The following is a 26,935-nucleotide window of genomic DNA, read 5'->3' as shown; positions in this document are numbered from 1 at the left end:
AGACTGAGAAATTATCAGATAGTCTGATCTCCCAAACTGACCTCTGAGACTGAGTTTTCTCATCTGTTAAGAAGTGAATGATGCATACTTGAAACATGGGTTGAGGTTAGCCATAGCAAGACTATAGAAAAATCCCACAGCGCGATAGTGTCATTTCTTCCTAGTACCCAGGTTTATTTGCTGAGAGCTGCATCACAAAATTCCAAAACAGGACCCTAAAGGCCAGAAAGGGTTAGTGCACACCTGTGCCAGTGAAGCCCAATTTTATGGCAAGTGATTTTTAGCATAATCTGAAACCTAGCATGTGAATAGTATTTTGTAGCAATATCGTAAATTAACACTTCTTTTAAAAATAGGAATTGTAATTACATTTGTGTATTTTAAAAGCTTGTCTTAAAAAAAGCTCATGTTCCCTCTAGTTCTGATTCTGTATAGTGTTGCCTTTATAGCCATTATATCTGGAAATGTAGAGCAATAAATTCAAAGAAGAGCTCTAGGGAGAAAACCGTCTATGTTTTAGATCCTTTATCGGCAAGGACTCTGCCTCAACCAGCAGAAATATTAAACCGGGAGGCAGCAGCCAGTGATCACCACAATATTTTTACATTTAGACCAATAAAATGCAGCTACGTTACAAGAATGATTTCATTTAAAATTGTTCAGAGTTGCAGTGTTTCATTATTTGGGAGTGGTAATTAGCTAAGCTACCTGTGCATTAAAGGATTATGAAACTAACAGATCTGACAATTCTCTATGCAAAACAGCTTTGCATTTTTGTTGAGGAAGCAAGAACCATACTTTTCCTTGTATAGAGGAAAGTTAAACTGTATATTTTTAACATTTGTTCAAAACTTTCTTAACTAGAATAGCAAGGTATAAGAGTTTAGCAGAAGTGATGCTTTTTGTATGTTTTTCTCACATATATTCAGTAACATTGTGTTGCTAGTTACCAAATTGAGCCGTACCTTATGGAGCAGCCCTCAACAGTGATATAAAAACAAGCCATAGAGCCTCCCATGTTACTGAATGCAGCTCCGTAGACAATTTCAAATAAGTAAGGAACTCGGAAAGCATGGCATTGGAGAGAAAGGTTTTCTTCAGATGAAACTAGATGTTGAGATGTGCAGGTATGTTAGGAGATGGGACTTCCTGTGATATCCTTTCACACAGAATAACCACATTGCTTACATCGTCACTTTGAAAGAATAATAGTAGGAAAATCCTGAGAAGAGAGGATACCATTGCCCAAATTATCGAGCTCCGGGCCCGTTCTCATCAAATCAGTCTTTTCTTCCTTAAAACAAGGAATCTAATCCCCCTTTCAGGAAATAGATCTTGAGCACTCACTGTAGGCGGAATATTTGGCATTCACGTGCAGCATGGATAGTGTGGCAATGAGCCCCCGTGCATCAGGGGTGCAGGGGACGGAGCCGGGTCAGTGGGAAGAGCATAGAGCTGCCCGAGGTCGAGGGAAGACCGGGTCACTTAGATCAGCATGCTCTGGGAAGAGATGGCATCTAAGCTGGTTCCTGAGGAATGGGATGATGTGAGTAGGTCCAGATGGACATCCCAAGAAGAAGGAATGGCTTGTCCTTCCCACCCTGGCCTGAGAAGGTTTCCATGACTCTGCAGGACTCAGCCCAGACACCCTCTCCTCTGCAAAGCCTGTCTGTCCCATGACATGAAAGAGTGGGTACCCACCTCCCCTCCCTTTTTTCCTCCACTGTCCCCACAAACAACCCCGGTCACTGATCTACTGTGATTGGCTTCCAGGCCTGTCTCCCTAACCATTCTGTGTGCAGCTAAAGGCACTGCGGTTTGTCTCAATAACCGGAGTCTCAGCCACATGGATGCTTCCAAACCCTTCAGCCTACTGGGGACTGTTTTTAAAATTAAAAAAAAAAAAAAAAAAACCTGCTCAAATTCCTGTCCCTGCATGCCGAAGGCAACTTGGTGTTTCTCCCAGCAGTTGTGTGAATTACCTGGCTTCAGGGAATCTCATGCTTCCGCGGGGCTCTCCATCCTTGTCTGGATCTCCTGCATCTGCCATTTCCCACATCTATAGCAAATAAGACATCTGTAATTTCAGGGATGTGGCAGACAGGCTCTATCTTAATGAATAAGACAGTTTGAAATCGTATCTTGGATAGGCTGGTTCTCCCAAGTCCCTGGTCATTGCTCCCTGTGGAACACTAGTTCTCTCGGGAGAGGGATCAAGCTTCTGTCCCTCTGGCACCTGCTCAGCTCCCCGACCAGGTCTTGTTACCTTTATGTAAAGTCTTTTTTTTATTTATTTTTTATTTTTTTAAAAGATTTTATTTATTTATTTGACAGTGAGAGACACAGTGAGAGAGGGAACATAAGCAGGGGGAGTGGGAGAGGGAGAAGCAGGTCTCCTGCCGAGCAGGGAGCCCGATGTGGGGCTTGATCCCAGGACCCCGGAACCATGGACCTGAGCCGAAGGCAGATGCCTAACGACTGAGCCACCCAGACGCCCCCAAAGTCTTTAAAAAAAAAGATTTTATTTATTTGAGAGAGCGAGAGTGTGGGTGAAAGGCAGAGGGAGAGAGAAACTGAAACAGACCCCGCACTGAGCACAAAGCCCAAGTCGGGGCTCGATCCCACAACTGGGAGATCATGACCTGAGCCGAAACCAAGAGTCGGATGTACAACCGACTGAGCCACCCAGGCGCCCCTGCAAAGTCCTTTCTTACTCAACTCCTGCCTAGCCAGGCCAGGGAAGGGGCAGGAGGCCTGACCTCCCATGCCCACAGGAACCATCAAAGTGATCTGCTTGGGAGGCAGGCTGACTGAGACCCACAGGCTCTCGCTGACCTAGCTCGTGAAGTAACCTCCCCACTCCAGCCTCGAGGCGTTTAGCTGTGTACGCTCAGCATGCCGTATGTGAAATGTGGTGGGCATACGATTAATGCTTCTTCATTGGATTTCTAGATTCGGGAAGGTGGTGGAGTCCTGAGTATGTGTGTGCTTCCTGGTTGGTCCAACCTCTCCTGAATACAGGGAATAAACCTGGAAAAGTAGGTTGGAATCAAACTGTCAAAGACACTGGAAGTCAGAGGAAGAATTTGGATTTTATTTGGCAACTAATAGAGTTCTCTAACTGAGGGAATGTCACAAAGAGCTTCTGAAAGAATGAGTAGCATCCCAGGGAGAGAAGGGACATGAGCCTGGGAGACACTGGTCTTTGAAGGAGGAGGGGACTGTCGTCATCCAAGTACATGGGATGTGAAGGCTGTGGAAGGAAAATCTGAGAGTAAAAGATTTGAAAATGAATGATGTGGGCAAAATATAGAAGAAAGAACTAAAGTTGACCAGAATTTTAAGGGCGGGAGAGGCTAATAATGGTTCTGGTACAAGAGGAAAGGGAACAGGTGTATTTAGTAGGGGGCATATATTGACTTCATTTTAAGCATTCCTGTATCCATTCAGCAGCTGCCAGGCACAGTGCTAGATCCTGAAGATAGAGACGGCTGAGAAAGGCACACTTGTGTCCCTCATGGAGCTTATATTTTAGGGAGGCTGACAGAACAAGAAACTAATTGACAAAGTTAAGTACAGACCGTGAAAAAGCTGTGAAGAGGGACATCAAGAGGGGACGCTGTGACGGCAAGAAGCAGGGGACGACTTCTGGGGCGGGAGGGGGGGCTGTGCTCTGGAGGCCATCCTCACAGTGCACGGGTCCCTGCAAACGGGCAAGGAACACTTTCTGCCCGCGTGCAGCTTTCTCTCATTCCACTGGGGGAAAGAAGCTCAATGGTTAAAAGCAAAGGGCTTAGGAGTAAAGCAGGCCAGAAGTTGAAACTCACCGCCCTCCACCCCCACTCACCCCTCTGTGACTTTAGGCCACTTACTGACTCCCAGTTTCCTCATCTGCAAAATGGAGAGCATATCTAGCCCCTGAAGTGACTGGAAGAATGAGCTGCTGTAATGGATGGAAACCACAGAGTGAGTGTGCAGGAGTGGTCGCTGCGGAGAACGTGGTGGCCCAGGGCGCGGAGGCAGCTGTCGTGCCAAGCGGTGCAGGGGGCCGTGCCCACACGTGGGTGCAGCATCCCTGAGGCTTGCACCGACGCAGCAGTGGTACCTTGAAAACACACTGAGCGCGGGACGATGAAGTACAAGGCGGTGAGAAAAGCAGGAGCAAAGGGCAGTCAGTGACAGGTCTTGAGCTGATCGGGGAGTTCAGCTTAGCTGCTCTTTGGCCCTTTTCTGGAAATTGAGAGGAGAAGCAGGAGGCTTGGGGGCCATGTTGAGGGGAGAGTTGGAAGCCAGGCAGGGGGTCTCACAGTGGTCATTTACCAGTGCCACTGACAGGCCCCCAGTCACAGCTATAGTGGGGGCACCTGGGGCCGAATACAGCATACACGTGGATGCATGCTGTAACTCGCATGTTGCCTCAAGGTGGGACCAGGGGTCCCAGCTGGCAGGTGAGGGTCTTCCTGGAGCTGGTCCCTGGGGGAAAGGCAGCATATCATCAGCCTAGAGTCTGCAGGCTAAGTGTTGGTGCTGTGGGCGTGAGCCTGCCACGCCTGGCCTGCACAGCTGGAGGGTGTCCAGGGAGGAGCTCGAGGTTGCCAGGGGAGCAGGCAGGAAATACGGAGTCAGGACCCAGCAGGATGCCTGCCATGGGGCTGGGCCTCGGGGCTGGGAGGATAGGCCTACGGGGAACCTGGGGGCTCGAGGGGGGCTGTGAGCCCTGGGAGCGGGTCGCTGAGGCAGAATCCGGAGGTGGTCTCCAGGGAGTGCTCACCTTCAGGGGGTTCTCCTTTGTGCTCTTCAGGGTTTTAAAAGGACGTTTGCAGGCTCCACTTGCCTCATTTAAACAGCTTGGGAGCCACTTGGTGATGGGAGTAATTGAAGCAAGAGAACCTCAAGGGGAAGGGCAGACCTGAAAGCGTCCAGCTAAACTGTGGACAGGCAGGGCTGCATTTTAAGGAGAGAGGCCATTTTTCCTTATAATACCTATTGTGTACCCAGAAGTGGGCTTGGTCCCAGCGACACCAAACGAAGACTTCAAAATGCATATGAGTCTGAGGGAGTGATTCTAGGATAGCTTTTCTGAGGAACCCCCTCAGAAATTCTGATTCCTTCGACCTGGTTAAGGATCCCGCCAACTCCACTTTTAACAAAATCCACAAATTTGCCGAGGAACACTTGATTTCTCTGAGGAGACAAAGATCAAGAAAGGTAACCAGATAAGAAAAGGGAAGAAATTACCGACTTGATCTGCCTGATGCCGCCTCCTCAGCAGACACCCCGAGGATGTAGCTGTGCCCACTCTTTCAGGGCCAGAGGTGGTGGTTAAAAGCCCCTGAGGAGTCCCCATAAGCAGCTATTCCAAAATAGGAAAAAAAAAAATAACAAAAAGAGAAGAAAAAGCTCAGAGTGAGGAGGGGTGTTCTGTGAGGAACAAAGGTGCGGGGTTGTGTGTGGCTGGCTGTTCCTGAGGTGTGCATTAGGATCAGAGTCATCCTGTCCAAGCACCACCGAGTGCCACTGACTTCCTACGGGGCTCTAGGGACAGCCCCTGCCGGGCCCCTGCTCATCCACCTCCTGACGGGACTGGCACAGTTACACCACCAGCAGGTCATGAAGGCAGCTTCTATGAAGTCGAAATATTACAGTGTTTCTCCTCATAAGGATGAATAAACACACTTCATTTATAACTCGAGATTATGGTCGCCAGGAAACCCAGTTCTCCGGCCCAGAGCACAAGGCCAGGTTGGCCTTAACCTGAGGAGAGGGGAGTATTTTGAAGGTATAAAAGGAGAAAGTTATTTTCTTCCCCCACAAAGCCAAGCATTTCAGACAGGCCAGAAGAACAGTTACAGAACTGATGACAAGGAAATAAGCTGAAATGAGCCAGATTCAGAGACATGCAGCCTGCCGCTGTCCGCCGGTAGCCACGCAGAGAGCAGCGGGGCGCAGAGCGCCAGGGCCGGCCCTCCTTAGCGGGTAACCAGCCAGAGAGGACAGGAAATCCCAAAGGGGTAGGCGGGGTCAGGGCCTTCTTGTGGGCGGGCACTGAGGAACTTTCTAACGTGTTTTGCATCATTTGGGGGGGAAAGATATGTTGGGTTGTTGGCAGCATTTCTATTTCCCCTTCATGAAGGTAAGCCAGAGAAATGCAAGGAGCCCCCATGACATATATAAAATATTAAACAGAAGGTTGGCCAATATTTAGAAGCCTTTGCTGCGAGTGGCTCCTTCAGAAGGAAAGGAGAGAGAAGCTGTTTGGGAGAAATGAGCTGTGAGCACCGGGCCACCGGAGCGTGATGCTCTCAGTCTTCAGGCCTGAGCTCATCTGCCAGGATGGCTAATGCGTCTTTTCCTCCTCTACCCTCTGTGCCTCCTTGGATGCTACGCCCTTGCCGGGGCTCCAGTCAGAGGGATGGTGGCGCAAGAAGCACTGAGTCAACCTGATAAACATCAAAGTGGCCCTTCAGGTTCTGCCACAGGCTCGAGTCAGGCAGGCACTCATTGGGCTGTGAGGTGCCCTGACCATGGGTGAAGTATCTAGCTCCTCTGAGAGGGAGAAGGTAAATCTTCTCTCCTAAAAGACCTCCTCTGTTCCATGCCCCTGTGGCACTTGCTGTGTGCCATTAATTGGCCTCCATTTATTTTTGCCAGCTTGGTGACAGTGATTTAGGTTATCCCGCGGGAACTTACTGTATCTGGTCCCACTCTCGTCCTTCAGAAACTCCCGGGTGACTACAAGTGGATGAGGACCTGAGGGAGCCCAGGGGTTCCTCCATGGCCTCTGGGCTCCGGAACTGCTGACAGAGGCTGTCTGTGCTGCTCTGGCCTCCAGCCCTTTCCCAGGATGCCCTAAAATGAGTCCAATCTGATCACCAGCCCCTAGGTGGTCAACACGCTCCCCAAGTGGATCCCTGAGGCCACCCCCAGGCAGAGGGTCTGACACGTACCCAGAGGAAGAAATGTATCCAGGGATCTTTCTTGACAAAGCTATAAATCCTTACATCTCCGATCCACTGCCACGTGTAGCAGCTTCCCTCACCCCACCCTCAGGGGTCTCTGACCAGCCAGCTCCCTACCACCACAGGGCCCCAGCCCGAGCTGCCTCCCCCACTTGGATTGCTTCCCCGGGGTCTCCCGTAGCCGGCTCCCCCTTGCCAGTCAGCGCTCTGCCGGAACGTCACCTGGTCAGCATCCCGACCCCCTTACTCAACATTATTTTCATCCTGGTCCCACTTTGCTCCCTGCTGGTTTGCTCCCGGCCAGCAGCCCCGTGGTGGAGCCCGAGCTGCCGGCCATCTCGTTGGCGGCTGTGGGAGGTGCTGTGGGGACACAAAGGTGGATTCGGGGTAACAGGGAAGAAGGTGGGAATGAGTTCGGGGCGTAGGGAGGCAGCCGGGACTTGAAGAGGGGAGGAGAATGAGCACGTGTGGAGGGCCTTATGTGACAAGCACTCGAGCCCTCACCTCCTTACCGCAGCTCCAGGGTGTGGTACAAATGAGGAGACGGAGACTCATCCAGCGAATGGTGAATCTAGGTTTTCAGCCTAAGTCTCTCTGCCCCCAAGTCCCATGTGCTTTTACAGGGGTAATGGTTTAAATAAATGAAGAGGAAGAGCAAGAATATGACAGGCTATGGGGAACGAACGGTGTGATGAAAGGGGGCAGCCCGTCGCTCCAGTTAGAGGTTTCGGTGGGGGCTTTAAAGAACCAGCCCCGAGGCCTGGAATGGCCTCCAGTGCATCTTGCTAAGCCTCTAGGCCCCGATGGAGCCTTCAAGTTATACCCTGACAGTAGCCGCAATTTGTGGAGGGCCTGCTCAACATCAGGCACTGTTCTCAGCACTTAAGTATAATCTTTATTACTGGCAGATAGAATATAACAGGCTTATAAATTATAAAACTGAGGCTCGGGTAGTGAGTGACAGTGCTGGGATTCAGCTGAGGCCAGCTCCACACGTCACGCTAAACCAGCCCCGCCGACTGTGCGCCCGGGGTCCGCAGCCAGCACTAGGTGGGAGCCCCATTCCACATGCCCCCAGCCATCCCAAACTGCAAGTCGCAGAAGATTCTGTAACACCTTTGCGCCCTCAGCTCCTGATCCAACACCTACACTGTCTACCTTTGCCCTTTGCTGTCCTCCTTCCCACTCATTGTTCACAACCCAGCTCAGGGAGCGTTTACTCTGTTACTCTGTTTACCCTGTTTACTCTGTTACTCTGTTACTCTGTTTACCCTGTTTACTCTTGGTCCCCGCAGGGCTGCGGCCCCCTCCTCTAGCCCACTGTGAAGGTAGCTCATCCTGGTTCCAGAGGGACAATGCTAAGACAAACCCTCCCATTATTGATTTGTGCAGGTGCCTCAGTGACAGGCTTACCCCAGGGCACTTTTAAGGCCACCACTATGCTCATTGTCCGCCCCTTTCTCGTCCCTCTTCAGGTCTCAAGCCTGTCCCTACTCCCTGCACTCATGTGGCCTCCCTCTCTGTGCACCTGCCCCGTCACCCACTCTGTGCTGTGGCACGCATCAGATGATACGCCACGAGGTCGCTGGTCTCTACCACAGGGCCTTGAGCTTCTCGAAGGCCAGGTGATTATGGCTACTGAGTGCATGGATGGCTGAATGCTGCCAGGATTACATGAGAAAATAGGCCAAAAGGTCCTAGTAAAGCGCTACACAGCTGTTGTTTCGTGAGAAATATTACTGTTGTTATTACTATTACCAAGATGGTGATAATTAGACGTCCCCCTTTCTTTCTGAGCTCTCACTGTCCAAACTCCAAAACTAAGTCAATTTGGATAAAGTCTTTAGATACACGTGTTCTCCAGACCCGCTCTCGCCTTCACTACCCAGACCCTGAAAATGAAAAGGTATGCACCCTGAGGAACAGTTGTATTTCTGTTAGTCACGGTCATGGTGGTGGCATAAATAAGACCAGACAACTCTTTTGAATTCTGTGAGTTGAAGTCTTTTCATAGAAAAGGGTATTCTGAGGGGGTCAGATACTGAGCAAAGGCCATTTGGAAGTTTCCCAAACTCACAGAGTTCCCATGTCAGGCGTCTCTTACTATTCCTTGTGGTCCTAGAAAGCCAACAGTTCCTAGAAGATTCCACCCCAAAGCCTGGGTCTGCTGGGGGACGTCCACCGGGAGTCTCACAGCCTAGCAATGTCAGGGGGGCACAGAGTGGAAAGAATCCTTCCACAGGCAAATTGCCCACTGGTCTGTGTTTCAGCTGCTTACAAAGTCCATGATCCTGACCGTTCCTGATGGTGCTTGATGGAGCCCAGAGGTGTGTTTTTTAGAAAATGACATTTTTTCATAGGATCCAAAACAAGATACTTTATCTTCAAACCTCTTATAAAACCTTTCACCCCCAGCTGAAAAGAACACTGAATTCACTTTTGCTCTAAAATCCATGGCTGCGTCAAACTTTTCACAGTGTGCTGTTTTGACCTCAAGTGCCATGTGCTTACGGCAGTGTGGTATCTCCTGATATGCCCCCTTTTTGTTCTGACCCAGGTTTCCGCTCCCAAATCTGCTCTAATGTACAACCTACAGAGGCAGGCTAACCAACAGTTTTAGTGTTTCTGGACCTCTATCGAGTGCAAGTATAGTCCCCTTCCGTTATGTCTTCAACAAGTTCTCCAGGGTGGGACTTCATCCCCAACAAGGGCCTCTGCTTGATGGGAATGTGTGACTTGTGGTACACATCAGCTGTCAGCCCACTTACTAAATGGAGAAGAAGGGAGGGAGTCTAGAAAAATGGGCTAATTACCTGGTCCGGAGTCGGAGAGACGGGGCTTTGAATCCAGGCTCTACCACAAATGGACGCTGGGCATGTCACTTCACCTACCAGGGCCTCCCTTCCCTCACGGAGCTCACAGGACTCTTAGAAGCTTTAACAGTACGCGGTATGTAAAGTGCTTAGCGCATAGCTCGGACGAGGGTTACTGTCAGCTCAGAGGGTTCCCCAAGTCCCCCAGCCCTAAACTAGTCACTGGGCCCAGAGCCATTCTGGAGTGAATGGCAGCCAGAAGCGCTCCACATCTGAGTCCCGAATGGCCGGGGCTGGGGAGCGGGGGGCGGCTCCCTGGCCCACTGAAGAGGGGACCTCCCTTGAGAGCCCCCTGAGTAGAGGCTTCCTGACCCGGCAACACTCCATATATTTGATGATGATTTGCGTCCGTGGGAAATGTATTCCCACACTTTCCCCACTATTTATCTATCCTGCAGGTGCCGCAGTGACATGCACAGCTCTAGGCAATAAGATACTGCACGTGTCCACTTTACAGCCACAAGATAGCTGAAAGCACGCAGCCTGGCAAGGTTATATGGAAAGCTCCCCAAATGTCCACGGCTGCTTTCCTGAGGAGACTTTGAAGCCCTAGTTCCCTCTGGGCCTCGTGCCGCGCACCACCACCCAAACTCATGCCTCCACCCTCGGGTCACTTGCCTCCAAACCAGTGCCCTCTGCGCGGAGCCTTCCAGCCTCCCTGGGCTGCAGAGGCCCCTGCCACCTGACTGTGCACTAAGTCACCAGCTCCCCCCACCTCCTGGCTTTACAGGAGCAAAACGCGAAGTGCAGTGCTGAGGCTAAGCCAGACCCAGCCCCGCTGGAGCAGAACTTGCGAGCCACCCCTTCTGCTGCCAGGACCATTGTGCATCAGTGAGCTGTCAGGCAAGGAGATGCCCACAGCGTCCGTAAGGATTGATGCAAGGAATGCAGTGCTGTGCAGGCACCAGCAATCCGAGCCCAGGAGCAAGCAGCAACTTAGAGAAGGGACCTTGAAAATTCTTCCAGTCCCTCCCTTCCCTCATTGACATTTGAGGAAAGCTCGAGTGACGGAACTCATGTGGCTGGGCCAGGGCTAGGCCTCACCACTCTGCTCGCTCCCACATCATCCTGCTTCCCCGTACAAAATCCTGGGATGATCAGGTTTGGGCAGGCCTTTCCAGTTCCGAAATCAAACTCCGAAGGAATTGACAGTGGTGCGGTGAGAGCGGCCTGATGTGGTAGTCGGAAGCCCATTCTCAGGGTGATAGTGTTGAGGCCCGGGCTCTGAGCTCCTCCAAACTGGGGGCTCTTCCCTCCACCAAGCACCAACCTTCTAGGAACCTTCAGAGGGCTCTGTCTACTTATGTGAGTCTTTGATCCTATGAAGTCTCCGTACGACACAATTGAGATATCGCAGTAAAACAAAGTGAACATAACTTTGAAATGGGTCCCAGTCTTCATTTTTGCCAGCCTTCCAACCCTGACTAGCCCCTTTTCAGTTCTGGCCCAGTCTTTAGAACACCTCTCTTCCCCACAGCTCAGGAATCCCGGGACCTTCTCAGCTGGTGTCAATCTGCAAAGATAGGCCTACTTTCTACGCCAATGAGCTTTTGTAGACTTGATGTGGCCAGAATTCTAGAACCATCCAATACTCTAGTCTTTGTCCCTTTTTCCTTTATTTGCAGAGCACATCATGTACACCAAAGAAAATGAGGTTCCTGCTTGGTGCTTTTATCAACTTACTGAGCAGGAGAAACAACACAGAGATGTAAACATTCCTGGGACCAATTCCTTGTGGCTTGAGGTATTCACCCCTTGATTTCCTCTGACATTTTGGAGGGTGTCATCTCTGTCATCACTTAGCCCCCTTAGTTATTAAGAATGACACCACAGTGGACACTGCTCTGGAAATACTACATAGGCAAAGGTTCTTACTGCAGAGTCACGTCCTAAAGACAGTCCTAGGAAAGGAGAGAAGAGCAAATCAACAGAAGCAGCAGAGGAAGCAGCATCGTTTGGCATTGCTGCCGTGGCAGCAGGTTTGGGAAAGGGGTAGGATCTTCATATTTCTCTAATCAAGAATTCTTCACATCTGGATAGAGCTGTTATTTCCAAAGCATTTTCACATACACTCAAGTGTTATTTTAGGCAAGCTGGCAGAGTGCGAACCAAACTCTTGTTTTATCTGCAGACTTTAAAGCCTTGCTCTGCTGTGGGCAGCCGTGCAGCTCAGACTCTGGGCTTTGTCGTGAAGGCCGCTCAGACTGCAAACAGAGCACCTGCCAAGGGTTACTGTGCAGAATGTCACACTTGGAGTCCCCACCAAAGCTTTCATCAAAGCCAACCTGATTATTTTCCACTGCATTTTCCTGAAAGGATGTTATGATTTTCTAGATGTTTGGTGGCTGGCGATAAATCAGGCTTTTATGATGTCATGTGAAAGGCCACCTCTCGGACTTCCTCCTGCCACAAGCCATAGATTAAAAGCAGGGCCGTGTTGGTAGGGCAGAGTGGACACAGGGTGGCTTAACCCTTTCCTTGCGCGTCCTAAGGCATGGCTGAAGCTGTCCGCTAGCTAGGGGTCATGGAAGGTGAGCTGCCTTCCCCTCTTCTTCCTTTCACACGAACCCAGCTGGGGCCTGTGGAAACCGAGCTCCTTTCTCGGAGTTAACCAGACTTCCTCAGCTGAGAGGCTTTGGCATCGAATCAAGATCCAAAACAAGACAGTGTGTTCCATGGAATGATATAAGAGAACACAGGTAATTTTACAAAAGGAATCTTTTCAAAGAGTCTCTGTTTCATAATCACGAAAATGAGAGGTTTCCTTGAAAAGGAGATAAAATCTAATGCCGGTGGGGTTGTGATAAAAAGTTACATTCATACTTTGCTGGTAGCATTTGTAAATTCATATAAGGTCTCTGAAAGCCATGGAAAGGTCCTCATTCAAGCCCAAATCTTAGGAGTCCCCTATGAATCCTCTTTCCTCCAAATCCAGTCCTTCGGTGAGTCTTCCCTCGGCTCGCCTCCGCGAGCTCGCCTCTCCTCCTGCCCGCTCCCGTCTAGCATGGCGCCCGTGAAAACATCCCACGGGGCAGGTGCCCCTGGCGCCCGGAGCCTCTGGCGGCTCAGAACACAACCCAAACTCCGTATTGCAGGTAGCAGGCTGCTAAAGGACTATGCATTTTAAAGCGAAGCCAGGTTCCTTCTCTGTAGATGAGTGAACCTTTATATACATAGAATTTGGTAAAAAATTGAAAATTCCAGCAAATTTCAGCGCTGTGTCCCATTCTCTCGAGAACTAGTGGCGAAGAAGAAGGCAGCTTCCAACAAGGGGAGTTGGTAGTGACAGTTTCACTCTGACCAGGATTCTGCTCACGCAGGAGGAAGTGAAGGGTGGGGCACCATCTCCACCGCCCTTGGGAGCTTGAACATGCCCTCCTTCGGCCAGAAGAGGTCCGGCCCTTCTACCACACCCCCCTGGATGCCAGCAGAGCAGGCCAGGCTCCTGCCCCCTGGCCCCAGGAGGTCCCTTGGGCCCTGTGTCCTACAGGGCCAGGGGGCAGAGTCCTGACTCCTAACTGCAGCAGCCCGGACCTAATCCCTTCAAGGGTGGCCAGATGCTTCTAGGCTGGGTGGCACAAACACATCAGAGTGGCAGCTTTTTTAGGAGGGAAAGGGGTTGGAGCATGCCAGGCAAAAGCCCCTCAGCCACCCTTTTAAACGTTTAGCTAAAAGTCCCGTACTCACTTTGAAAAATTTCACTGGCATCTGAAAATCAGACTTCTGAACTAGTTGAGTTAGCCAGCTATATAATTGTGGCCGACAGGATGCAGATACTCTAAGACTAGAGAGTAAAGTCTTGCAAAAATATGACTTTGCTGGGAAAGGCCTGGGCCTCATGGGAGGAATCACCCAGCAGGCCAGGCATGGTCTGGCCTTTTTTACTCCTCCAACTTCATATTGGGCTCTGATCCCCCTCATTCATTCTGTCCATACTCAGTGACCTTCTCTCTGCCCCTCAGACCAGAGGGTTGTTCCCTAAGGTCCGTGTACCTGTGGTGCCCCCGAGAGACCCTCCTGCCTCAGAACTTCTGTGACTGGCTTTTCCTTGTCGTTCAAATCTTGGATCATATGTCACCTCTTTGGGAAGGCCTTCCCCACCCAGCCTCCCCACGCTTTATCCAGCTGGCCTCCTCTTAGGTCTTTGTCTAGCACTCTCAGTAGTAGACATGGTCTTACTCACATCTCCTGTACTCTAGACCATCTCTCCCGACTAGAACATAAGCTCATGACAACAGCTTGTCCACAGCTACTCCCCCAGCTCTAACACTATAAACATTTGGCAGCAAACAACCAAGAGCATGTGAAATGTTTACAATAACTGGGGAAAAGTAGAATACAAATCCTGTATATTCTGGTTACAAATATTCAAAAAATGATCTAAAAATAGGAGAAGTCAGGTTACATGCCAGGTTAAAGTAACATAAAAGCATGAAAGAAAAACTAGAAGACAACCCACTTAAAAAGATTACATTTTTGGGGCACCTGGGTGGCTCAATCAGTTGAGTGTCAGACTCTTGATTTTGGCTCAGGTCATGATCTCAGGGCCATGAGATCGAGCCCTGCATTGGGCTCCATGCTCAGCGCAGTGTCTGCTTGGGATTCTCTCTCTCCATCTCCCTCTGTCCCTCCCCCAATGCACTCTAAATAAATAAATTAATTAATTAATTAAATCTTTTAAAAGAAGATTACATTTTCATCTGTGATGTGACTAAGAAAGAAATTAAAAGGATAAGGGCGCCTGGGTGGCTCAGTCGTTAAACCTCTGCCTTTGGCTCAGGTCACGATCCTGGGTTCCTGGGATTGAGCCCCACGTAGGGCTCCCCATGGGTTCCCTGCTCAGCGGGGAGCCTGCTTCTCCCTCTCCCACTCCCCCTGCTTGTGTTCCCTTTCTCGCTGTATCTTTCTCTGTCAAATAAATAAAAATCTTTAAAAAAATAAATTAAAAGGATAGTGTTCCGTATACCTTAGTGATAAAAGCAACAATAGTTAGCCTTAACAGTATAAAATAAATTAGAAATAGAACTAGCTACATTCCATGTGTCATCTTGAACTCTCACGACCCTGCAAGACAGGTGATGTTTTCCCCCTTTTATACCTAATTTAAAACCTGAGGCTCAGAAACACTGAGAAACTTGCCCCCAAGTTCACACAGCTATGTGGTTGAGCTATGATATGAAGCCAGGTCTCTCCAGAGATATTTGTGTGTTGTTGGGTGCCTGAGAATCTTTTGTTAGTGAGATAATAAGTTATATACAGTGAAATGCACAGATCTTCAGTATATATTTTGTTCCACTTTGACAAATGCATGCACTCATGTGTGCTACGCTCCTATCAGTAAAGAGAATATCACCCAAGAGTTTCTTCACACACCTTCCCTGTTGATCCCTGTCCCCTATAACCACTGATCTAGTATCTATCACCATCAGTTACATTGCTGGTACCGGCACTTCCTACACACTGAATCATACTGTATCTACTCTTCTCTGTTCATCTCTTTCATCGAGCATTGGAGTATGTTGATATTTCCATATGTTGATAGACTATTTATTCTTCAGGGACCTTTGTGCCACTCAAATTAATGCAGCATAAAGTATATTGCTCATAGTACTTTTTAGGGAAAGTTTGTGCTACTGAGCATTGTCAGTGCTGGACTAAGAATCAGAAATCCTGGCTTTTAGTCCAAAACCCTACCACTAGATGGCTTTGTGACATTAATCAAGTTATTTGTTTAACTATCTCTATAGATGTGTTCAGGTATAGGATTCTGTTGCTCTTATAAAAATACAAAAGAAAGACTGCCAGGTAACATATAGTATAGATACCCAGCAGCATGGTAAACTCTCTATTAACCATGATAACAGGAAACCAAATGAATGGATAGATAAAAATCATAGAAAAGCTAAATATCTGTCTTAATACTCTTCTCCATGCCTCTCAAAAACATTATTAACAAATGTCCTCATAGTTGTCTTAATTTCTCCTCAAATATGAAAGTCCCCAGAGAAACAACCAAAAAACAAGAACTTGGATGTAGTCAGCTCCCTGGTTAGTCCTAGAGTTTCTTAACAAGTTACTGAGGGAATGAATGTTTGAAGGAATCTAGGGGTGTACATTTGAATGTCCCTGTCATATAATTTTTATTTTGGTTGAGAGAACGATGAATGGATGGATGGATGAATTGAAAGAAGGAAGGAAGGATTACTGAAGTGAGTTTCTTGAATTTGAGTGACCTGTGGTACAATATAAATTGAGAAAAATCCCAAAGGAAAAAATATCTATATTGAGGCATTCGTATTACTTATCATATTCTTTAGTACTAATATTCCAAGGGAGGGCAGAGCCCTTTCTATGGGGTGGGGCATATTTCCTAACATACTGGAAGCTGATGGAAACATAACATAACAACAAGCTGATGGAAAATCACCTTACCCTGGTGCTATCCGGGGTCTCCTGTGGCCCTAGTTGGCCTTCCCCGAGTGACAAGGTGCCTCCTCTCCACATGCAGGCTGAAGATAAGCTGCAGGACAGAGTTGGGGTTTAACCCCCACAGATACTTTGTACGGTGCTTTCATCCCTAGGAAATAGCCACCTGAAACAGATACAAGATCTCTTGAGTTGCATTTTGAATGTGATTGTCTGGAGATTTAATTAGCTGATGTGTGTAAAGTGCTTTGAGGGTAAAAAGTACTAAGTGGCCAAAGCAAGGCAGCCTGCTTCTCGTGCTCCAGAGTGCCACTTGCCAATTAGGCCACAACAATCTTTAATCGGTCCACTTAAAGGTGCTTTATCTCCTTTCCTCAGGGTTTGTGTCACCTCCTACCAGCATGGGTAAATCTTTACACCCTAGATCCAGTTATTAACAGTAACCAGTAATTTCCAGGGAAGATGGTGCTGGCTTTGAAGCCTGGAATGCTGAGGTCACTAACAATCTTATCTCCCTTTCATTAACTGGCTCTGCATCACAACTGTGAGTCAGCCCCCCATATCAGCTGCTTAGAGTGAAAATCAGTGAAGAAATCGGAACCAAGAGGGCTCCAGTTACAGTTCTTAATCTAGCTTTCCCTAGCCTGATACTCCTGTAAGCACCAGGGATCAAGAAATAAAGCTAACAACAACAACAAAAATGAACTCTGAGATTACAATTATAGATGTAGAACCGGTACAAAAAGCCAGAGTACCTCACCAATGCGTGTGATGCAAGACTACATTCCCAAAATCATATTGCTTGTTTTATTTAAAGCAACCTATTAAACACCGACCTATGAGTAGACAGCTCCCGCAAAACTACAAGGCACAGCTTCTAAGAAATGCTTTCCTTTGCTCAGCTCACTCAGAGCCTGACTGAACAGGACAGGCCACACAGGCCCCCAGGGCCGGAGGGTGCAGACGGCCGGACGGTGCTTGGGACCCCATCAGAGGCAACAGGAGAAGCTGGGCCTCAGCGTGGCGTGAATTGTAGGGATCCGTGTGTCCATTCCATGAAGAATGGACCTCTGTCCTCTTCTCTACACATCTCAAGCATGTCTGCCTGAAGGGACTTTCTCCACAGCATTTTTAAAAAGTATTTAAAAGGAAATCGGTGTGTGTAAGTCCTGTATTTCCCCCACACGATTGTGTTGTCAGCGTGTCTTATAGAACCCTTTCTGCCTCACGACATTTCTCTTTTTATGCTAACCGTATTTTTGGAGTACATGTAGAAAAGATGCATCTATACATACCTGCTGCACTCTAAATGCCATCAATTGGGTTCTCCCTTAATACAGTGAGTACTTTCTTTACTGACATACAAGAGGACGCCTAAGGAAGACAGTGTTCTCATTCACTCTGCCATGCCAGGCAGGCTTTTTCGGTAGTGTCTGGGGCATACACGTGGACAGATGTATTTCTTTCCCTTTGTTTGGTCGCTCCTAATAGTTCCTGATTCCAAATGCCAAATGCTATCGATTGAAAATAAGGGGACCCCAACCCAGAAAAATGGGATCAGTGAGGGGTCGCAGGATCCTAGAGACGTCCTCAGGCCCCATCCAGGAGGTCGCTCTAGCACATCCTGAGCCATAACTAACAGGCAGGGCTCACATGCCAGGCCACCAGTGGAGGTGACAGCGGTGATGATGTGAGGGCTTCCAGTCCAGGGTACGTACGTGTCACCCTGTGCCAAGTGCCTCCCAGCAGCCTCCGCCCGGGTAACTGAGGACAGGGACACAATGCAGGGCCTGCTCACACTGTTTTGCTCCCTTTGCCACTTTATCTCCACTGTCAGGACGCTTGTCGGAGCCGGTGCTGACTGACTCAATTTCCCCGAGGTTGAGCCTGAGCATTGTTTGGGGTCTGACGGCATTCTGTCAGCCCCTGCTGATGGACAGTCCCACTGAGTCCAGCTTCCTGCGCAGACGAGACAGCCTGCTGTTTTCTTCTTGTCTCTTATCACCCCTGTCGTTAAAGGAGAGGCCTGGCTTCAACTTCAATTTGTGCTGATACACAGCAGTAAAAAGGAAGAGAGGGGGAAATGCTTGTTGCCTTTCTTACTGCTCTGAGATTCACTCCCTCTCCGGGAAGGTTTCAACCAAATGATGTATTTGTGAGCACGTAAGAGTTTAAACTGCCTGGGAGAGACATCCTCTATTGCAAACTTTCTGGAGGAACTCTTCGGTTTCTGTTTTTTCCCATTCTTACCAATTCCCAACTGCTCGTCGTCTTGAGTCTTGACTGGGATATTCTGTGCAACTTTAAAGCTTTTCCATTTTACTGAAGTTTGGTTTGTTTTGGTTTGGTTTTTTGTTTTGTTTTGTTTTTAGCATTTCTTTCTCTCTAAAAAGAAGCTTTTCCCCAAGAGTAAAGTTTTCCTGCTCACTCCACATTAGCATAAAGTTAGATCAAGAACCAAATTTGTTTCATTCTTTTATTCCCTTGGAACCTGAGCTATTCCTCAATTTTACTTTTTTTTTTTTTGAAAAGTAGAAGGAAAGAAATGAATACCCAGTGTTACTCACAGTTCCATATTTTAAATTCTTGAAGATGTTTAACCAGGGCTTTCACCCGTCTTAGTTTTCCTTATTAACATCCCCTGTCCATACATCTTCTCCTTATTTATAGCACTCAAGAATCAGTTTATTTCAATATGCACATTAGAAATTTAACAACATCCTGCCAAAAGAGCTCACACTTTCAAAATGTTTCGCCACCTAAACAGATGTCCTTTGCAAACCTCACAGCTGACCTGTTGAGAAACACGGTATCCAACACATAATTTGAAATAAATATTAAAACTTTCCCAACACAACCACAATGAAAAAGGGGAGAGAAAGAACATGATTCTATGACCTTTGAAAAGTTATCCTATGCTATCAATATATTTAATAGCATTCCCCATGGTGATTTTAGGGAAGATGGGTGGGTGTTAAAGGCATTTAATGTGTTAAATAATGACCAAAATTAAAAAAAGATTGGGGTGCGGGGAGGGGAGGAAAGACTAAGCAGTGTAATTTAAAGATGTGTTGTTATCTTGATCGAGATAAAAAAAAAAAAAAGGCACCCGGGAGATTTGAGGAAAGGGAACTATAGTTAGAGTAACAGATAATGGCACAGCATGGTCTCTACTTTTCTGGATTTTATGTTAACTACTGTGGGCTCAGGAACTGGCTTAATGACTTTTCCAGGATTTGGTCTGGCCCTTTATCAGTTCACTATAACGAGAACATAAGCCAGGAAAGCCTGAAAAATTGCTGCAGCGAAACATGCCCTCCTACCGTGCTGCTGTTTGCAACCCTGGCCATTGGCATTGGGCCTGTAGGGTTTATGCCTGGACAGAGCCGCCGTCAGAGGACAACTCTGAAAGGTCTGACCAGTCAACGGTAGTCACGGAGTCCGAGAAAAATTAAGGGGGCTCTAGGCATCCGGACATGCACGTTTTCTCTTTGCTCATGCTGTTTTGCTGCTGTAAAATGCTCAGCTAAACCTAATTGAATTTGACAATAATAAATCACATGTTGAAACTGTATAGCTCACCTAAGGAATAGCTATGGAAACAGTGAAGACACCAGAAGCCAGAGTTCAGGAAATGTCATATTCACATAGAAATGCTTTAAATTTTTCCCAGAGCTTTATTGTCTCTTTTTTTAAAGGAAAGCTCCAGACCACCCAGTGCACAAAGTCCATTTTGGAAACTGTACATAAAATCGTCTCTTTAATCAGTTCTTGCCCCTGTTGTCATACTATGACTTTAAGCCTATAAATAAAGAAGGAACTGAACTGTCAAAAAGGAAGAAAAGAACAAAATAGATGAATCATTCTTCTCTCTCATCCTTAGGAGCTGATCACGCCCTAGTGGAGAGGATTTGTGAAATGTAAAAGGAAACTATAGTGTGACCTTATCTGCCCCCCTCCATTGCTCTACAAGGTCCTGTGAGCAGAGCAGTTAATTCCTGATGTCCTTGTAAGAATCCAGCTTCCACAGTCCCATTTCTCTTCATGCTGGCAGAAGCTTTATTTAAAGAAGTGTTCCCATGTCCTTGCTGTCATTCCAGGGTCCTGTGTACTCCCGTGCCACACGTTCCCCCCACCACCCTCGAAGTCTGTCCGCCCTGTGCTCTCCAAACCCTGCAGCCTAAACCATTTACTGTCTCTTTCCTTGAAAGGACACAACAGAAAGAAGTAAGAAAGTCCTTCAGGAGAAGTGAAGTGTAAACCAAGCTGGGATGTCCCTAATTTTTCCCTCAGAGTTGCTTGGGGCACAGGCACATGGACTAGTCTAGAGGTTAGCTCACTAGCAGCTGACGTAGAGAGCAGCTGCTTTGTTTTGATGGAACCTCATCCTTTTCCTTCACAAGGTCTCTTGGTCTAATTAAATTTCAGGGAGACAGAGCCTTGGCAGAAGGTTAAAGTAAGCTGCTAGACTGGAATGTAGGAGTTGGGCTCAAAACTAAATTGGGAAGTTTAACTGGGTGCGTCTCTGGTTTCAATGAAATACTTTTACAGTGTATGGTAGCAATGTCTGTTTCTAAGCTTTTGAAAACCATTTTTCTTCTTCCTTAATTGTAGTTCCCTAGTTGTTTTTATATTATGAGCTACTTGTAGAAAAATACAGGAAACATAATTACAATACAAAGCTCCCTTTCCCAAGCCTACTGAGATCACTTGAAGCCAAACTGGGTTTTAGGGTTTTGCTAACTATAAGTTCAGAGCCATGAATTGCATCCTATGCAATGCTGGTTGATTTACAGCAAGTGTTGTGTGATTAAACAATAACCATGTTTCTTCGAGCTATGCAACTGCTATAGAATTGAGGGAGGGCTGTGTTGCTTCATGACGCCACATTTCACAGCTCTCTGGGGAAAAAGAATGAATATCTCTGTGTGACTCTTACAGTAAAATAGAGAAGTATTGTGGAAGTATATACAAGTTTATTTAGGGAAGGAAAGAGAAGTAAATTAATTTTGTTTTTCCACTTCTATTTCCAGCTCCATGCAATGTTGAATTGCTAGTTATTAATTTTTGTATCCTACTTTTCCAGAAGAATCTGTATATGGACTGTTCAGACCAACAGAAATAACTTGTTTTACTATTATTAACACCCTGGAGAGGAAATCAGTACTTCGGTGTATTGTGAAATGCAAAGCCTTTGGGAGTTTGATTTAGTCAAGCCTCAAAAGTAATGATGGATGATGGAGAATGAGGGCTGTTGAATGCACCCTGTTAGAGAATGACGCCAAGCATACAGTACAGGAGCCCCCCTCAATTCGAGGCGGGTCCATTCCAAGCCCCACCTCCAGTGGATGCCTGAAACTACCATAGCACCCAACCCTATATATACTATGTTTCTTCCTATATGTACATACTTGTGATAAGGTTTGATTTATAAATTGGACACATAAGAGATTAACAACAATAACTAATAATAAAATAGAACAATTATAACAACATACCATAATAAAAGTTATGTGGTGTCGCTCTCTCAAAATATCTTACTGTACGGTACTCACCCTTTTCCTTTGTGAAGATGTGAGATGATAAAATGCCTAGTGACGAGAGGAAGTGAGGTGCGCGAGGTAGGCCTAGGGTTAGGCTACGGCTGACCTTCTGACCAGTTGCCTGCTTTGGACTCAGCGGAACGCCTGTAACTGAAACCTCGGGAAGTCACACTGAGGATAAGGCAGGACTACTGGACGTTCATTCAGAAGTAGCACCCAGACACCCTTTGATATGAAAGTGATGGTGAGCACCCGGTCCTGTCCAGCCCCTGATGGCCTTTCCCAGCATGAATCCCCTACTCCTGCCACCTTTCAGGGAATCTGAAGAAAATCACTGGGGCAGGCTTTCAGCTGTAGCTTCATTATCTGTTCCTTTCACTTGATGTAACTGGTTTTAGGTTGTTCTTTAATATCGTGTGTAACTCGAATAGCTTCTCAATGGGGTATTTATCGTGTTTAAAGTTCAGCTGTCTGTCATACTGCCTTCACCTTCTTCCGTTTTAAGGACTCATCTTATGTACTATTTGATGAATACATTTGTACAGGGAAAAGCTAAATGTTTATCTCACCCCCCCAAATGGTCTGTTTCAAAGTATGTGTCTTTCCTTTTTCTTCCTTCCTTTCTTCTTTCTTTTTTCCCTCCCTCTCTCCCTCCTTTCCTTTCTCCCTTTCTTTCTTCAAATCATCTTGAAATTCTCATCTCAATTTTCTTCTAAATCAGGCTTCCGAGATCTGTAATAAGAAATGGGTTAGTGAGGGTTGAGGTGCAGGGTTAATATTCTCCTGTAGTTTTTCTTTTAGACAGTTTCCTTCTTAAGGAAGTCTCTTAAAATGGATGGAAACTCTTCTGAAGCAGTTCCATGCAGCAGAGCAGACTCTACCTGAATCATTGGCGTCATATATATATATGATTTATATTTATTTTTGACAAAGGCCCTGTCAAATGGGATATATATATTTATATTTTGACAAAGGCCCTGTCAGATGGGATGAGAAACTCAAGGATCAAGCAAATGACAGCTTGAGCTTCCTGTACAGGAGCTGGAGGTTCGTTTAAAAATTAACTTGATCTTCCATCAGAGCGGTTAGGGAACACTGGGCAGACAAGGAATGCTACCGAGCTGAAGAAGCTGCAGGGTGCTTGCTCTTTGGAGCTGTATTTTCAAACTGCTGGTTGCAACGGATTAGTGGATCGTGAGGTGAAGTAAGTGGGTCGAGATCATTATTTTCTAAGGAATGGGATGGAACAGAACAGAATAGAAAATACGGTATGTCGTGGCCCTGGACAGTAAGGGCGAGGATCGCTTCGTGAAAGTTCAGTTTCGTTTTACGCGCATGTGGGTGTGCTGGATGGCAGTGTGAGCCGTCCGTCTTTACCGTGGGTCGGGAAAGCTCGAGGCCACCGCCCGGAAAGAACTTTTCTGCGGGCCCCGAGTTAGCCAGGGCCCCGTTAGGGGGCACCCAGCTCCCCGCCGCGGAGGACCGGGTCCGCCAGCCCCGCTCGCCTGCACGCTGCGGGCCGGGCACCCCCGCATCGCGGAGCCTCCGGGGAGAGTCGGAGCGCGCCAGCGTCCGGCACCCGGCCGTCAGCCCCGCTGCGGGAGAGCGACGCGGCGGCGGCGCGGAGCGCAGGGGCGGCCAGGGGCGTCTGCTCATTTACTCCTCTCCTTGCCGGAGAAGTGCGGTAACTCGAAACAGTTCTCACAGTAGCGTCCCTGACAACTTAGTATTTAAAAAAAAGTCATTAAGCGTCAGTGGGACGCGGTGCAGGGGAGGGGTGGACAGGAGGAGGTGGCTGGGTGAGCTGAAGACGGCACCGCTGTCACCGTCCTCACTGGTCTGTGTGGCGCATTCTTAAACGCGACCTTCGCAAGATTTACTGCTCAGGGAGCCGCGACTGAGCGTGCCTGGCGGGTTCCAAAAGGAGGGAAACGGGAGCCTTGTGCCTCGAGAGTTCGCCCGCCGACAGCAGCGGAGGGGGTGGGGCGGGGGGTTCCCTGCGACTCGGGCCCCCGCCGCCCCCGACCCACGTCTGCTTTATCTTTCCCTCCCCCCCCCCCCCCCCGCAGGACTTTCTGCAAGGAGATTGCACCAAAGCGAAACAGAAGCTGAGCTGGAAACCCCGGGTCGCTTTTGATGTAAGTGCCTTTCTCTACGGGTGGAATCCGCTGGCCCGCGCGCTGCGGGAGGGGTGGCCGGCCCGGCGAGGCAGCGAGGCGCCCGGAGCAGCAGCGCTCGGGCCCTGCTTGGCGCCCGAGGTGCCCCAGGCCTGGAGGGCGAGGAGGGGGCGGGGGGGGGCGGGTGGGGTGGAGAGAGGGTGGCGGAGGCCTCTCCGGGCGCGCCACAGGGGGTGGGGGTGTCACCCGGAGAGAGTGGCAGAAACTCCTCCCTCACCGCCCACTCCCTGTGTCTCGGGTCCCAGGAGCTGGTGAGGGAGATGGTGGACGCCGACGTGGAGCTCATGAGAAACAACCCCAACGCGTGAGCGCGGCCGCGGAGGGCCGCGCCGCCCCTGCCGGCCTGTGGTCCCCGCTTGGAATCAGCTGGTGCGGGGTCGCAGGTGTGATCCCTGGAGGGGCGCGAGAATCCGGCGGGTTCCCTGCGGACCCTCGCTGCCACTGCGCCTTGTCCCCGCCGTTAGGATCTGGGGCCGCTGAGGTTTGTAGCAACCGGGACGCAGCACTCCGGGGTTCGGCCCAATTTCCTTTTGTCGAGGCCTTTTCTGAACGGTTTTGTGAAATCAACAAGATGTTTTAATCACATGTTCACTGTACTTGAAATTGTGTCATTAGACAACTGAAATTGTGGGGCTTTCAAATTGTTTTTCTCTTTTCTTATTAAAAATGGCCTTTCTATGAACTAGCATTAACAGAGTCGATGTCGGTGTTTTTCCTGAGGTATAAAAGCAGCTCTAAGGGCCCCCAAACAAAAACACCCAAATTCTTGCCTTGGAGTGAAATAGCTTCCTTTAGGCCTTCCTCCCTTTTGAGGGAGCCCCTTCCTCCCTTTTGAGGGAACCCCCCTGCTGGGCCTGAGCCTGGCTTTTGCCGAGCCTTCTCCTAAGTCTCTGCCTGGGACATTTCTTTCCCCCTTCCGGTGACAATAAGCCACTCTATCCAGCCGATCTGGAAACCCAGTTCCTGAAGAAAGGAGGCATTCACACCCCCTCCGGTCTCTGCTGACTATAATTAGAACCCACGGGGCTCCCACCATCTCAAAAGAAGTCTTGAGAAATAGAGGGGGGCCAGAAGAAGAAACTTGAAGGTAAGTAAATATTGTTGGAACATTCCATGCCAAAGCCCCTGAGTTACCCAGAGGTCTCTGAGCCCATGCCTTTCCTTGTGGTCTAGAATCTTTCACACAATACTTACTTCCAACCACTTCTCGGTACTAGATCACTTTTTTAAGTCTAATTTTGATTTAATCACTGAACCAATTTATATGAAGTGCTTAATATATGTCAGACATTGTACACTTGAACTTACATCGGTGTTAATTAAAAATTATAATAAAGAGGTTGAATCTGGGCCTCAGATCACTGGATCCATTTTCACTGAGTGCATCATTTAGGTGGCCTGGCTTTCACTGCAGGTATGTACTCCTGAGCCGTGGACTCATGGCTGTACTAAGTGTATTAAGGCAGGCTAAGGCAGGTGGACACACAAATGTATGGAACCCAAAGGCAGCAAGCAAAGATTTGGGTACAGGTGTATACTTCTGCTTGAAATACAGTATTTTGCCCTAGAATAAATTAGGTCAGGACTCTTCTTTTCCCCCCTCACTCCCCCTCCAAGGAAAATAAAATAAAACTTTATAGCGAATGGAATTCCAGCCTTTACACATGCTCGCGTGAATGCGGGTGAACTATTTCTGAATGTCTTCACCCGCAGGTTTATGATCTGGGGGAGGACCCAGGCTCCAACGGCTGGCGGCAGGAGAGAGGGCTCTTTGTGTGGCTGCCTGAGTTGCTACAAGAGTATGCTGGCCAGGGGCAGCCTCGGCTTCGATGGAGCAGAACTGGGGCGGCTTGAGTGGCCCACCCGGTTCTCAGAAGCTGCCCCAGGACAGGCCTTCTCCCAATCGGGATGCTGCTAATTGGAAACAGATGGCTCTGGAAGGCTGGGCTCCAGGACTGAGACGGCTGGTGGGCACACACACACAAGTATGCAGTCACACATGCTGCCACACATCCAAACCCGCACATGCACACAAATACAGATACCTACAACAGTCTCACAAACACGCATTCACTCACAAACACTTGAAAACACAACACAAACCTGCTATCACCAACACACGGCCACACACATACTCACAAATCTCACAAATAAACACATTAGCACACACTCCCCTTAGCCTTGACCCTGATGGACAGGCACCCCCCTCTTCTCCTCCTCTGACCCCCTGAACCTTCACCTCCTCCCACACCCAGGCATAGAGGCCATTCCTTCCGGCTTGCAGTGACCCTATATAATTCAGTATTTTGAGGCTTGTTAGCCCAAAACCATAATAAACTCCTTAATAAGGATCACGAGAGATTCTAGGCAGGGGCTTAATGGGACTGCGGTAGAGTTATAATGTTAAATTATTCTTCTCAAAATGGCCTGGAGCATCAGTTTTTGAAGAACACAAGAGTATTTTTGGTCACAATCTTCTCTCTATTCCTGAATCCTCAACTTGGGCGGGGGGGGGGGGGGGAATTTGCTCTTTTGGCTTCCTGGTCCCCTGCTGTTTAAAAGGTGAACAGAGAACAGATTTGCTTGAGAACCTCTGTTCTTTCTGTGCTCTGAATTTCACTTGGACATCCTTCAAGACAATCATTAAAAAGTGTCTTCCATCTTAAATCTCAATTCAATTTCACTGAACTTATTTTCCCCCCCTTTCTCCTGCTCTGCCAGCTTTGGCTTTTCAGTTTGTGATAAAGTATCTTCCACCTTGATTTTTTTTTTAGTAAAAACTAAGAAAGTCAAACTTTCAGTACATTCAAACATAATACGAACGCAAACACCACATTTGTGCCCCAGATGAACAGCAAGGTGCATGGATACCTGGGCCAGCCAGGACCTCCCTTTCCATCGGACCAGCCTGCCAGGCTCTCCCGGGGGCTGTGTTGGCTGCCCTTGGTCTTTAAGGA

General features: G+C 48.2%; 1 protein-coding gene across 3 annotated transcripts in view; it reads left to right on the top strand.

The window, feature by feature from the left end:
* Nucleotides 1-24,666, top strand: part of GMDS (GDP-mannose 4,6-dehydratase) — a 641,402-nt gene extending 616,736 nt beyond the window's left edge. For all 3 annotated transcript variants that reach the window (XM_025890977.2, XM_025890978.2, XM_073877510.1), the window contains 2 exons: nucleotides 23,871-23,939; nucleotides 24,224-24,666. In XM_025890977.2, the coding sequence (XP_025746762.1) occupies nucleotides 23,871-23,939; nucleotides 24,224-24,286 (132 nt within the window). In that variant the 3' untranslated portion in view covers nucleotides 24,287-24,666. The remainder of the gene's footprint in view (nucleotides 1-23,870; nucleotides 23,940-24,223) is intronic.
* The last annotated feature ends 2,269 nt before the right edge of the window (nucleotides 24,667-26,935 follow it).

Source organism: Callorhinus ursinus, unplaced genomic scaffold (assembly GCF_003265705.2).
Source record: "Callorhinus ursinus isolate GAN/ISIS: 27379988/994484 unplaced genomic scaffold, GSC_fseal_2.0 scaffold26, whole genome shotgun sequence".
In the NCBI taxonomy this organism is placed as follows: Eukaryota; Metazoa; Chordata; class Mammalia; order Carnivora; family Otariidae; genus Callorhinus; species Callorhinus ursinus.
Note: the sequence above shows the minus strand (reverse complement) of the source record. Positions and strands in the feature narration are given on the sequence as shown.